This window comes from Prionailurus viverrinus, chromosome B1 (assembly GCF_022837055.1).
Source record: "Prionailurus viverrinus isolate Anna chromosome B1, UM_Priviv_1.0, whole genome shotgun sequence".
Taxonomy (NCBI): domain Eukaryota; kingdom Metazoa; phylum Chordata; class Mammalia; order Carnivora; family Felidae; genus Prionailurus; species Prionailurus viverrinus.
The window spans coordinates 119,816,060-119,831,102 of record NC_062564.1 but is presented as its reverse complement, the minus strand read 5'-3'; the positions used below and the strand labels follow the sequence as shown (position 1 = coordinate 119,831,102).

General features: G+C 34.3%; 1 protein-coding gene across 8 annotated transcripts in view; it reads right to left on the bottom strand.

Moving 5' to 3' along the window:
* Positions 1-1,466: 1,466 nt before the first annotated feature.
* Positions 1,467-15,043, bottom strand: part of SLC9B1 (solute carrier family 9 member B1) — a 75,558-nt gene continuing 61,981 nt past the window's right edge. For 7 of the 8 annotated variants that reach the window (XM_047855946.1, XM_047855947.1, XM_047855945.1 and 4 more), the window contains 5 exons: positions 10,730-10,836; positions 9,496-9,645; positions 3,823-3,931; positions 3,114-3,250; positions 1,467-1,679 (listed from right to left, as the gene is read on the bottom strand). In XM_047855946.1, the coding sequence (XP_047711902.1) occupies positions 1,467-1,679; positions 3,114-3,250; positions 3,823-3,931; positions 9,496-9,645; positions 10,730-10,836 (716 nt within the window). Of the gene's footprint in view, positions 1,680-1,701; positions 2,057-3,113; positions 3,251-3,822; positions 3,932-9,495; positions 9,646-10,729; positions 10,837-15,043 lie in introns of those variants that run through there. The other variant, XM_047855952.1, reaches the window with a different exon arrangement.

Sequence of the window (15,043 nt, the reverse complement as noted above, 5' to 3'; positions counted from 1 at the left end):
ATTTTGCAAATTTATGTGTAAATTTCACATTCTGTGCTATTTTAATACCTTACTTATTATATAGAAGAGGAAAGAGAGAAACCAAGTAATGACTAGTTCCTGCATTTGGTTTTTGCCAAAGAAGTCTGAATGATTTCTAAGAAGGCTCCACTAAGGCTATTTGAGAAGATTTTACATGACCCTTCCAACTTTAAAATAAAGAATCTTGAAATAAACTGAAACTGCATTTTGCTTGTGATGGGTTCTATATAAGCATAGCTGACTTCATCAGCCAGAATCGAAAGGAGATTCTGTATTACTAAGGAAAAGAAAATCTCACATGGACAAGTCTATCAGTCTTTCATTTCTGTAGGCTGACTTTAATCCTTATTTTATTCTAGTTGAAAAATCATGGTTTATCTCCATTTGTGATTTAATTTTATACCTGTAAATAAATACTACAATATTTCATTTAAAAACTATTAAGAGGTGCCTGGGTGGCTCAGTCGGTTAGGCGTCCGACTCCCGCTCAGGTCATGATCTCACAGTTTGTGGCTTGAGCCCTGTGCCGGGCTCTGTGCTGACAGCTTGGAGCCTGGAGCCTGCTTCGAATTCTGTGTCTTCCTCTCTCTCTGCTCCTCCCCCACTCATGCTCTGTCTCTCTTTCTCCTTCAAAAGTAAACAAAAACATTACAAAAATTTAAAACCAATTAAACTTGCAGGGCACTTGGGTGGCTCAGTTAGTTAAGTGCCTGACTCTTGATTTCGGCTTAGGTCAGGATCTCACAGTTTGTGGGTTGCATGGGGCTCTGCCCTGACAGTGAAGAGGCTGCTTGAGATTCTCTCTCTTCTCTCTCTGCACCCCCTCTCTCAAAATAAATAAACTTAAAAAAAGAAAAAAGATTAAAAAAAAAACTATTAAACTTGTCATTTTAAGGATACTGCAGAAGTAATATAAATTTAATTTTTTTTTTTTTACTTAATATATCACTTATTCAGATAGTCACTAAAAACAGAATATAGAATACATATTGTTGACCCACTTAAAGTTGGTAGATTTATTCCTGGCATTTTCCTTTTCTGGTGATCTTTTTAGTGAATGAATTACTAAACTGATGATAAGTTCTACTTCTGTTTGGAAGCTTAGATTCTTACCTTTCTGTCATTAGGTTCATTTAATTTTTTATTGTATTTAGTTTGTAATATAACAGCAGACTCAGCCTGATGGATTGCTTTAAATTTTCCTAGAGTATTTACAGATTTATTTTGTTCTTGAAATATATAAATACTAAGAGGTCATTCTATTTACATTGCTTTTATTAAATTAATCTTGGAATAAAAAATCATAGGAAAGCTCTGTAATGAAATTACACATTTATTAAATCCTTGGTTCTATGTACAATCTCCACACACTTGTATGTTTTAACTTTTCTCTCATGTAAGATAATTTATTAAAAAAAGCAGGCAGGTGATGGCAAATAAACTTTTTAATGAAGATCTAATTTTGTCAATTTCACATTGATTTTGCTTGGATCATGGCGTGCAAGTACTTTGGGACCCAGTATGCCAATAATTAGAGCTCCATTTGGAGCTGTGATCAAGATGGCTAAAAATGCTATTGTCATCACATCCCTTGAATATGGTTCCAAGTGGGGTGCGCTGATGCTTGCTGTTTCTAGAGCCAGGGGACCTAATACAGCCTGCATTTAGAGGGCAAAAAGATGAGGCATAAAGAAAAATGTTAAAATAGTTATTATATGATAAAAGTTAGTGGTTCTGTTAAAACAAACAAAACCTAGTGGTAGGTTCAGAAAAGAGATGAGCCTTAAAGTGCTGAGGAATTTTCATGAATTACTCATCAATTTTATGTTCTCCCTAGTAAATATACCTGGACGAAAAGTGAAATAGTGACAAATCAGCGTGCAGACATTTGGGGGCTGGTTTCGTATTCTTATTATCTCAGCTTTCCCATTTAAGTATCTTTTTTGAGTGCTCACATTACTCGCAGAACCTCAGGAGTTTTAAACGAAGCAGGGTTTTGCTTATTTGCCTTTATCATGGATGATTAGTTTCTTGGCTGTAACAAGACAACACAAAATACTAAAGTTTCTTATGGTTCTCTAGGATTTTGTTGCTTGTCTTCTCCTTGTTCTTCCTACTTGGGAGGCAGTGTGTATTGTAAAACTGACAAGAGGTGTGGAATCTACAAAGTGGGCACTGAGAGATTAGGAAGTAAGTTGCCTAATGTTATAGGCAAGTAACATGGTATTCAAAACAGCCAGTCTTGCCCCATGGACCTGCTTTTTTAATCATGACACAGAAAATTTTGTTGTATGAAAATCCACAACCTTCTGTGGTGGAGTAACAATGGAAAAAAGAATCTCTGGAAATCAAGACATTATGCTGTCACGTTAAAAAGTCTAACAATAAGTAGCAACACCTTTGAGTAGGAACAGAACATCATTAAATCAGAGGGCAAAACTACAAGGTCTCCCTTTTCATTCATTCATTCACTCCTTCATTCATTCACTCACTCGTCATTCATTCTTGTAGATAAGTAATGCTTACTGTATACCTCCTGCATGCCAGGCACTGTGTTAAGGGCTGGGGAAAATATAATGGAAGGAAACCAGACACTATTCCTTGTCTTTCCCAGATAGTCTGGTGGGGAGATTTGGTCATTAATTAAAACCATACAAATTAAATGCATAATTAAAAATAATATATGTGCATCCATGTATGGTGGAGTGGGTGGCAGGGGTAGGAAAGATATATTTTTAAAAGAATGTGTTTTTACTTTAAAGTTGTAACAGTTAGCTCTACAATATTCAGCAAAATGTAAACATTCCAGTATTCAGATATATTCTTAGTTTATATTTTGGGAACATAGGGAAAAAACGTTTCAGAAGTTTGGGAAGTATTTGTCATTAAAAGTACGCTTTTTAACTTCAGAAGAATTGCTTTTAAAACAGATTTTAAAATATTACATCATTTTCAACAAGTAGTTGTGATCAATGAAGCTTTTTAAAAGTAAGGCTAGTAGCCCACATTTTGTGATTAAAGTAACATTATTCATTTAGGATTAAAAAGTCATAAACATTAAAAATTATTAAAATGGCTTAATATGTTCTTACCTGGACTGTAGCTTTGGGGATCCACGATAAAGCAATAAATATTTTCTCCTTAAAACTAAAACCAGCAAAACACATCAATAAAAAAGTACAAGAAATTCGAACCAATAATGCCAAACTCATGGTAACAACACAAATGCCTACAACAAATAAAAACAAACATAAATAATAAAATATTTGGGAAGAAGTGGTTCTTTATACCTAGAGATGTGATTTGCAGAAGTACTGAAAGCATTTTAAGACTATTGCCTCTTTATGTCTTCATTTTCTTAAGTTAAAATAATAATCATAAAAAATAAAAATATGATTGAAGCTTCTATGTAAAGTGCAAGAGATGATCTTGCACTTTAGAGGTACCATGAAAGACAAGATAGACTACATTTATTTAATTCTGAGTTAACAGACTTTGAACTTTCACTATAAAATAAAGTATTCAAAAGGTGCTGATGGTATGTAATATTTTTTGTCAGAAATGAATTCCAGCCTGCATTTCCTCAGGTCACTCAGGAAAAGATATTCAGGGCTGTCTTTGGTAGCAAAGAGCACACAGGGTAACATAAGAGCAAATATATGTTATTAACTGTGTCAGTATGAGTTTCTGAAGAAGGTTCTCGTAGCATTCAAAGACATATTGTAAACAAAATAAAAATCATTCATAATTTTCTTAAATATTTTCAAATCTTATATTTTTTGTGCCTCTAATTATTCTTACCAATAGCATTTGATTTAAGAGATGTAACAGATACTTCTGATCCAACCAAACCAAAAAGAAGGGGTTGAAAAATACACCATACAGTTTTAATAACTCTTTGGACTCTAATCTGTAGAAAAGAACAATATATTTTTAGTTATTGTAACACATGAAAATGATTACATTTTAGAAATTAAAGTCTTAATATTTATTGAACTTAAGATATCTTATTTGTAGATGAAATGTTAAAGTTTAATAAAAATCGAGTAGGTGAATTGTTTTAGTCAAACACTTAAGTAGATTTTGGTTAAAAAATCTACAAAGCTGATAGCAACATTATTTACAATAGCCAAGTTATGGAAGCAGACCAAGTGTCCCATCGATTGATGAGTGGATAAAGAAGATGTGGTATGTATACACACACACGCGCACGCGCACACACACACACACACACACACACACACACTGGAATAGTATTCAGCCATAAAAAAGAATGAAATCTTGCCATTTGCAACGACATGGATGAAGCTAGAGAGCATAATGCTAAGTGAAATAAGTCAGAGAAAGACATACTGTATAATTTCACTCGTGTGGAATTTAAGAAACAAAGCAAATGAGCAAAGAGAAAAAAGAAAGAAAGAGAGAGAGAGAGAGAGAGAGAGAGAGAGAGACAAAGAAACAGACTCTGAATTATAGAGAACAAAGTGATGGTTATCAGAGGGGAGGGGAGTGGGGGTGGGTGAAATAGGTAAGGGGGATTGAGGAGTATACTTGTGATGAACGTTGAGTGATATATGGAGTTGTTGAAACAATATATTGTACAACCTGAAACTAATATAACAACTGTATGCTAACTAACTGGAATTAAAATAAAAACTTTAAAAAAAGAAGTAAAATAGAAATAAATGTTCCTTGAAACTGGAAAAAAAATCTACAAAGTTACTCAATAAAAATATTTGGTAATCTTGTCATGAAACAAATAAGGTTTTGGAGTTCCAGACATGTTCTGATGTTTCAGTAAGAACCCTAGCTTTTGTTTGTAAGGTAACAGAACAAATACAGAACTAGCACTACCTCATGCCTGGTAAGAATGTACTCAAGATTATGCAAACATTTCAGCTCTCAAAAGGGAGTTTATAAGGCCTCCACTAACAATTATCTTGGGACCCAAGCCCATGAAAGTGAATCTTGGTATGTTCTAAGCTACTAGGCAAAAAATGTCAGTAATCTGTCAGGCCTGCTTCCAAAGGACACATGTTGAAAACTTCAAAGTTATTTTTTCCTGAAAACAAAACCAAACCCACATAATACAGACTCTTATTTGGTTGCCTGCCTGGCTTTCCTTTCTGAGAATGACCCCTTCCCAGGGCTACTTCTCCAGTTATGTGGTTACAACAAAGTCCCCTACTGATGCAACAGTACCCTGGCTCGTTTCAAGGAATCTGGATGAAGAGATTTTAGTTTCAGTCTGGGCTTATCTTTTTTTAAAGACACATAAAACCTTCATATCCTTTGTATTGGGTATAAACTATATTCCTAACTATTCCCCTTATGACTGGGCTTTCTGATTTATAAAAGTAAAGTTTAAAAAAGGAAAAAAAGAAAAACAATTTTACTCATTCTTCTTGGTGGCACATTATCCTAGTTGTTACTTTTAATTTTTATTTTTTATTTTATTTATTTATTTTTTTTAATTTTTTTTTTTTTTTTTTTTTTTGAGACCGAGAGAGACAGGGCATGAGCAGGGGAGGAGCAGAGAGAGAGGGAGACACAGAATCCAAAGCAGGCTCCAGGCTCTGAGCTGTCAGCACAGAGCCCGACGCGGGGCTTGAACTCATGGACCGCGAGATCATGACCTGAGCCAAAGTCAGACGCTTAACCGACTGAGCCACCCAGGCGCCCCTAATTTTTAAAACATATTCTTTACTGTTTGATTTATTTTATCATATAAAAAAGAATTTTAGTAATTTTCATTTTATTTATTTAATTGTAACTTATTATTAACCATTTAATTTATTTTACAGTTATGATACTATTGCAATACTAAACAAAATGTTAATATAATTTTCGGGTCAGGAACTTCTCAAGCTGATTCTAAAGTTTATCTAAGAAAGAATTTGTATAAGAGCAGTCAAGAAATACTTTAATCCCATTTACAGTTGCACCAAAAACCATAAAATACCTAGGAATAAATCTAACCAAAGAGGTGAAAAATCTATACGCTGAAAACTATAGAAAGCTTGCGAAAGAAATTGAAGAATACACACAAAAAAAAAAATGGAAAAAATTTCCATGCTCCTGGATAAGAAAAAAAAAATATTATTAAAATCCCAACACTACCCAAAGCAATCTACACATTCAGTGCAATCTCTATCAAAATAACACCAGCATTCTTTACAGAGCTAGAACAAATAATCCTAAAATTTGTATGGAACTAGAAAAGACCCCGAATAGCCAAAGCAATCTTAAAAAAGAAAACCAAAGTAGGAGGCATCACAATCCCAGACTTCAAGCTATACTACAAAGCTGTAATCATCAAGACAGTATGGTACTGGCACAAGAACAGACACTCAGATCAATGGAACAGAATAGAGAACCCAGAAATGGACCCTCAAACGTATGGCCAACTAATCTTTGACAAAGCAGGAAAGAATATCCAATGGAATAAAGACAGTCTCTTCAGCAAGTGGTGCTGGGAAAACTGGACAGCGACATGCAGAAGAATGAATCTGAACCACTTTCTTATACCATAAACAAAAATAAACTCAAAATGCACAAAAGACCTAAATGTAAGACAGGAAGCCATCAAAATCCTCAAGAAGAAAGCAGGCAAAAACCTCTTTGATCTTGGCCCCATCAACTTCTTACTCAACACGTCTCTGGAGGCAAGGGAAACAAAAGCAAAAATGAACTACTGGGACCTCATCAAAATAAAAAGCTTCTGCACAGTGAAGGAAATAATCAGCAAAACTAAAAGGCAACTGACAGAATGGGAGAAGGTATTTGCAAATGACATATCAGATAAATGGTTAGTATCCAAAATCTATAAAAAACTTATCAAACTCAACACCTAAAAAACAAACAATCCAGTGAAGAAATGGGCCAAAGACATGAATAGACACTTCTCCAAAGAAGACATCCAGATGGCCAATCGACACATGAAAAAAATGCTCCACATCACTCATCATCCGGGAAATACAAATCAAAACCACAATGAGATAGCACCTCACACCTGTCAGAATGGCTAACATTAACAACTCAGGCAACAACAGATGTTGGCGAGGATGTGGAGAAAGAGGATCTCTTTTGCATTGTTGGTGGCAATGCAAGCTGGTGCAGCCACTCTGGAAAACAGTATGGAGGTCCCTCAAAAAACTAAAAATAGAACTACCCTATGACCCAGCAATTGCACTACTAGTCATTTATCCAAGGGATACAGGTGTGCTGTTTTGAAGGGACACATGCACCCCCATGTTTATAGCAGCACTATCAACAATAGCCAAAGTATGGAAAGAGCCCAATGTCCATTGATGGAAGAATGGATAAAGAAGATGTGGTATATATATACAATGGAGTATTACTCAGCAATCAAAAAGAATGAAATCTTGCCATTTGCAACTACGTGGATGGAACTGGAGGGTATTATGCTAAGTGAAATTAGTCAGAGAAAGACAAAAATCATATGACTTCACTCATATGAGGACTTTAAGAGACAAAGCAGATGAACATAGGGAAGGGAAACAAAAAATAATATAAAAACAGGGAGGGGGACAAAACAGAAGAGACTCATAAATATTTAGAACAAACTGAGGGTTACTGTAGGGGTTGTGGCAGGCGGGGATGGGTTAAATGGGTAAGGGGCACTAAGGAATCTACTCCTGAAATCATTGTTGCACTATATCCTAACTAATTTGGATGTTAATTTTAAAAAATAAAAAAATTTTTAAAAATTAAAAAAAAAGAAATACTTTAAAAATAAGTACAATGGGGGCGCCTGGGTGGCTCAGTCGGTTAAGCGTCCGACTTCAGCTCAGGTCACGATCTCGCGGTCCGTGAGTTCGAGCCCCAAGTCGGGCTCCGGGCTGATGGCTTGGAGCCTGGAGCCTTCTTCTGATTCTGTGTCTCCCTCTCTCTCTGCCCCTCCCCTGTTCATGCTCTGTCTCTCTCTGTCTCAAAAATAAATAAACGTTAAAAAAATTAAAAAAAAATAGTAAGTACAATGACAGGGAATCTTCCATATTAGATTTTGAGACATAAAACTATAGTGATTTAAAATAGAGTGGTACTGGCAGAGAACTAGATAAATAGGATTGAATAGATTCCAGAAATGAACTTGTATGTATGTGTGTATATAATGTGAGAGTTTAGCTCATGGTAAAAGAGGCACTTAAAAATTATTGAATAATTAATGGATCAGTCAGTACATAATTTAGCAAAAAATGCCTGTCTAGTTTGTGTGCATATATATGTGTCCGTAGATATATAGTATATGTATATGTATACATATTTATAAACACACACACATATATCCTTAACAGCATTAAAAAAAATAAATTCCAGATGAATTAAAGAACCAAATGCAAAAATAAAACAAATAAAAACTAACAAAATATTAGATGATAATATGGAAGATATTGTGTATACAATCTTATAATCTTGGGTGAAGATATCCTTCTTAAACAAGATATAGCATCCAAAACAAAAAAGAAAAATGGACAGGTTTGACTATACAAAAGACATAACAAAGTTGAAAATAAGCAAAAATTATATGCAATATATGAGTAACAAAGGATTAGCAGCATTAAGATATAAAGAAACTATAAATTAGGAACAAAAGGCAAATAAATCAATTAAAAATGGCAAAGAAGATGAATAGGTAGTTAAAAAAGAATACATAAAGAGAAGTTTACTGCACTACTAATGTGAGAAATGTAAACAAAGAATAAGAATGTTGTATCATTTCTTACCCATCAGATTATTTAAATTCTTTGAAGGAATATTTCGCACTACCCATCAAAATAGAAATGTTCCATTTCTAAATTCTGCAATTATGTTTCTAGGAATCTATTTTTATAGAAGTGCTTGTGTATTTGCAAAAGGACACATGAACAGGATTGTTCATGGCAGCACTGTTTATAATAACAAAATGGAAATGATCTAAATGTACAAATAGAGAACAAATTAAAGGAAATGATTAAATCTGGGAAGAGGGGTATGATATTTGGGAGTGGTAGGGGAAAAGGAGTCTTATATTTTATTATATGTGTGGGCCTTTTGTATTGTTTTAATCTTTTGCAAGCATTTTTCATGTATCAACTGTATAACTAAAATTTTAATGAATAAATAATAAAATAAGATAATTAAATACATAAATAAAATAATAACACTAAATTAAGTAATTTAAATAATTTAAATTTAATTAAAGAAAATAAATAAATAAAAGTTAATCATATCGCATTAAACTTGGGTAAAAGAAAGCAGCCTGATGTGATAGCTCAACTTATGATTTCATTTTACTGTATTTCCAGGTCCCTTTCCTAAATATTTTATTTCCTTGATTGATTTATACACTTTCTTGAAGACACAAACTTCTGGAACATCTTCCAACTAGAACAAAGAGATTTCCTAAATGTCTATTATGATGTAAAAAAAACCCAGTTAATTTATCTTAAAAAATGTGTTAAAAATATTCACCTTTTCCGTGGACCAGTTTACCCCAGCAACAAAAGACAACGCTAGTGTGAATAATCCTCCAGCTGCATGTAAACCAATATGATGGCTGCCCAAGACAGCGGAAACACACATACTCAAAATAAGGAATGCTCTCTTCAGTGAAAGTTTTGTCTAGAATTAGATACTTAGAAATTAATTTACATTTAATACATAATACAATATTTACATCTTCTATCATTGATTATTGATCTTTTGATATCATGTCTCTGTATATTAAATAATATCTAAAATTTTTACATTCTTTTTTTTTTTTTTTTTTTTTTAAATTTTTTTTTCAATGTTTATTTATTTTTGGGACAGAGAGAGACAGAGCATGAACGGGGGAGGGGTAGAGAGAGAGGGAGACACAGAATCGGAAACAGGCTCCAGGCTCCGAGCCATCAGCCCAGAGCCTGACGCGGGGCTCGAACTCACAGACCGCGAGATCGTGACCTGGCTGAAGTCAGACGCTCAACCGACTGCGCCACCCAGGCGCCCCGTAAAATTTTTACATTCTTTACCACCAAATATTTTAGCAGATTTGGTACCAAGTAAAAAAATTTGTAATTATTACATTTTATCCTCTGCCACATCTCTGATACTAATGCCAGTAAAATGGCTATAATACTTTAGCTGTAAGTGAAGAAGAAAGGAAAGAGACCCTTATGTAGTTCTATATATTTTAATATCTCTTTAGCTAAGACAATTGTTAAGGGGAAATTAAGATGGAAGTTACAGAAATACAAGAGTAATGGCATATCCTTTGGTGGAGGAAAGGGTTGAGTTTAATAGAGTTGCCGTAGCCAAAGGAAGTGGGAGTGAATTTAAGTAGAAAACATGCAGAGATAAATGGCAATCTATTTCCCCAAAAATGTTCAATGGAAAATTGGAGGGAAAAATCATTAGGGAAAATTGTCAGGGGTCAACAGGCAATTCAATGAATAAAGGGGTGGTGGAATTGAAAAGGTACTCTGGGTTAAGTACACTTTTCTGATATTCTTATTTGCCAAATTAGGAAGCAGAGACTCTAGTCAAGACCATTGTCTTGTATCAATCACAGCTGTGCTCCATTTTAAGCAGAGAGTAGGCATTGGAGGCTATTTTGGGAGAAGGAGAATTAAATGTTACATTTAACTGTTTATGGCTCTTCCAAAAGTTCAAATTTTTAAAAGAAATATCTAATAGTATACTTCTAAAAAATAAACTTTTTATTTACCTGATCTTCACTTGGAAAATATCGAACAAAAATTCCCAAAATAGCTCCTGCCAGCACACCAATAAGTATGTCCCGGAAAGAGGCGAGGATATTTTTAAGTACACTGCCTGTAAGGACACACAATAACGGAAACATTTCATAGAGAAATATTTTCACATACTTCACATATCAGAGGATCAAATCTAGGTGGTTTCATAAAGAAAGGCACATATTTTCCAGAACAAATATACAAAAATGGTCCTTTAACACTCACATACTTGAAAATATATGATTTGTTTGATAAATTATATATTGTCAAATAATTTAATAAATACACACAATTCAGAAATGTTCATTGAAAATATAGGCCAGAAAACAAAGAAGTAATAAGCCATAATGTGGCTCACCTACACATACAACCTGAAAGACCAAGTGAAGTGGAAGAATGGACAGAAATGGACAAAGGAACACCTCTGGTACCTAGCACATGTTTCTTCTCCAATATACTATTATGACAAAGAAACAAATGACTTCAAAATGAAAAGAAAAATTTAACAACAACAGAAGATTTATTACAGGATCAATCCTAGGAATATTCGAGTCAGGAGTCAATTGAGTTTCTAATATATTTTATGTACCCATATCTGCAGTTTAGAGTAATAAGTTTTAAAAAAGATCCTGAGTCACAAAAAAGTTGTTATGCTATGTGTATTTAGCGTAATAAGGTGTGTGTGTGTGTGTGTGTGTGTGTGTATTTAGAAATGTTCTTTATTAAAAAATTATAGAAATGCAGGGTGACAACAATAAGATAGTAGATTGGGAAGCCCCAGAACCTTGTTCCCTCACAGAGGCATCAATTTAACAACATACAGTCCAAAAGCCTTAATGGAACTCCACAAACCAATTAAGAAGTTGCAGTAAGAGAAAAGTGATTCATCATGTAGAAGGAAGCTCCTGGAAGATTATCAGAGGATTTCAGAGTGGAAACCTTAAAACGACCAGAAGAGGGTGGGATGATAAATTCAAAGTGCTGAAACAAAAAAAAAAACCTGCCAATCAAGAATATTATTCTACAAAATTACCTTTCAAAATGAATAAAAAATTAAGACTTAGATAAACAAAAGTTGAAGGAGTTCATCACCACTACACCTGACTTACAAGAAATGTTAGAGGGAATCTTCAAGTGGAAGTAAAAGGATGTTATCAATACAAAAGCACACAAATATAAATCTTTGGTAAAGGTAAATACCATAGATGAATTCAGAATCCTGTAATACTGTAACAGTGGTGAGTTAATCACTTTCAGTTCTGTTATAGAATTTAAGATAAAGACATGAATATAACCGTAAGACTGTTAATGGATATACAACATAAAAAGATTTAATTTGTGACATGGATTACAAAGTGAAGAGGGTGAGATGTAAAGGATTAGAATTTTCATATGTGATTGAAATTTAAGTTATCACTTTGAGTTTTTGTAAGGATAGAAAAAGATATTCCAGGGGCGCCTGGGTGGCGCAGTCGGTTAAGCGTCCGACTTCAGCCAGGTCACGATCTCGCGGTCCGTGAGTTCGAGCCCCGCGTCGGGCTCTGGGCTGATGGCTCGGAGCCTGGAGCCTGTTTCCAATTCTGTGTCTCCCTCTCTCTCTGCCCCTCCCCCGTTCATGCTCTGTCTCTCTCTGTCCCAAAAATAAAAAAAAAATAAAAAAAAAAAAAAAGAAAAAGATATTCCATGCAAATGGTAACCAAAAGACAGCAGGGTGGTTATACTTATATCAAACAAAATAAAATTTAAGTCAAATACAAAAAAGTCACAAGAGATAAAGAAGAACATTATATAATGATAAAAAGGCCAACTGACCCAGACCTAATAAGATGAGGTCTCCATATCTACGATATTCCAAAATATAGACGTATTGAAGATCTAACGTAAAAATAAAATCCTGAAAGTCCTTAACATTTTAAGTGACAGTTTATACAGTCATGAGTCAAGAGAAGATTTTCTAAGCATGTAACTGCTTGGTTTTTCACTTTTTCTGTCCTCCTCAAATTAGGTGTGATCTCCTGTAGCATGCTGTGTAGCACCGCATACTATCGACTATCACATTTTGTAATTTTTTGTTTAACACAAACTCCTTGAGAACATGAGCCACATGGGCTTCTCTGCTGTGTCAAATAGTATAGAATAGTACTTAAAAGTGTGGGTATGGGGTTGCATCCCAGTGAAAACTGGGTTTCCAGTTTTGGGTCTGTGACTTTGACCAAGTTACTTAACCTCTGTTCCTTGGTTTCCTATTCTGTAAAATGAACATAGTACCATTGTGACTATTAAATGAGTGAAAATAGGGGCGCCTGGGTGGCGCAGTCGGTTAAGCGTCCGATTTCAGCCAGGTCACGATCTCGCGGTCCGGGAGTTCGAGCCCCGCGTCAGGCTCTGGGCTGATGGCTCAGAGCCTGGAGCCTGTTTCTGATTCTGTGTCTCCCTCTCTCTCTGCCCCTCCCCCGTTCATGCTCTGTCTCTCTCTGTCCCAAAAATAAATAAACGTTGAAAAAAAAAATTAAAAAAAAAAAAAGAGTGAAAATATCTATGGAACTTGGAGCAACTATCAAAGCAATTACTCAACAAAAACTAATATTGTCATTCAGTGTTTATCCTCAGTATTTGGCACAGCTGTTGGCACAATGAAAGAAGAGCACAAAAAATATTTTTGAAAGAATTAGTGATACTTGTCATGAAGGTAAAGATTTCCAGGTTTGACAATAAAAATTTTAAAATTCTGAATTGCAAACAAAAAAAAAGATAAAGGTTAAAGTAAAATTACAAATGTCGATAACTATAGAGTATAGGTTATCATTCCCAATTTTATGCAGAATCTTGACAAATCAAAAAGAACGAAAGATGAACACACCTGTAAGACGAAAGCAAAGGATTTCAAGAAAAGCAACTTATAAAACATTCCAAGATGCCAATGGCCAATAAACTTGAATATTTTAAAATACCACTAGTATTCAAAGCACTTCATTTAAAGAAGCCTCGCTTTTCACCTATGAAATTAACAAAGGTATAAAAAATTAGTAATACCTAGTTTTGAAGAAGGTGAAGAGAAAGTAGCAAGGTTTTTTACCCTGCTAGGACATGACATTGTGGTAATATATGTCAGAAAGCTTATAACTATATATACTTTTATCTCAACAATTCCACTTTGAGATTATGAAAATATTAAGATTAGGTACAACTATTTAGCTATAAGACATTCAACCATGCATTATTTTAACAGTAAATATTGGAGTCAACTTCAATTTTCAACAGGTTAAGTAAGTATGATACAGCCAAAAGAAAACTACACAACCATTTAAAAGGTCATGGAAATATATTTACTGAAAAGAAACTTGTTAGTGATATACAGCAAAGTGCAAAGCAACTCAGGTTACAAGAAAGTATGGCCAATTCTTATAATTTTATAAGAATATTGGGATGGAAGACAGAGAGAGAAAGAGAGAAAGGGAGAAAGAGAAGTCTGGGTGGATTTATATCAAAAGAGTTATTGTAAGTCAGTCAGAGAAAGACAAATATGATTTCTACCTATGATTTCACTCAGGTAGAATTTAAGAAACACAACAGATGAACATAGGGGAAAGGAAGGAAAAATGAGAGAAAAACAGAGACAGAGGCAAACCATACGAGACTCTTAAATACAGAGAACAAACAGGGTTGCTGGAGGGAAAGTGGGGGGGGGATGGAGTAAATGGGTGATGGGCATTAAGGAGGGCACTAGTTGGGATGAGCACTGGGTGTCATATGTAAGTAAGGAATCACTGGGTTCTTCTCCTGAAACCAATACTACACTGTATGTTAACTAACTTGAATTTAAATAAATTAATTTTTTAAAAAGAGTTATTATTCCTGAGGATATGCTGCAGAGTTTATCTTTTCCTTTTTTTCCCTTCTTATTTATTTAGGTCTTGATTTTAAGATAAACTGTACATATTACTTTTCAACTTAAATATTTTGGTGCTTCAATAAAACAGAAGACTGAATTTCAAACAGTGCGAATAACTAAAGCATTACTAAACGTGGAAACATTTACTTTCACAATTTGTGCAGAGGGACATTCAAGATCAAATATTACCTTGGGATTCAGAAGTGCTGCAGATCTTGTCCTACCACTACCAAAAAGGCACAGTTGTCTATACTCTATATATTTAAGATGTCTTAGTAATAGAGCAACCAGCTATTTATAATGATGGCCCAAAAGGTACATTTGAGAAGTATATATTAAATACATTAGCAGTACTAATAATATTGCTGCTTAAAAATTTCTATTGAAAACTGAT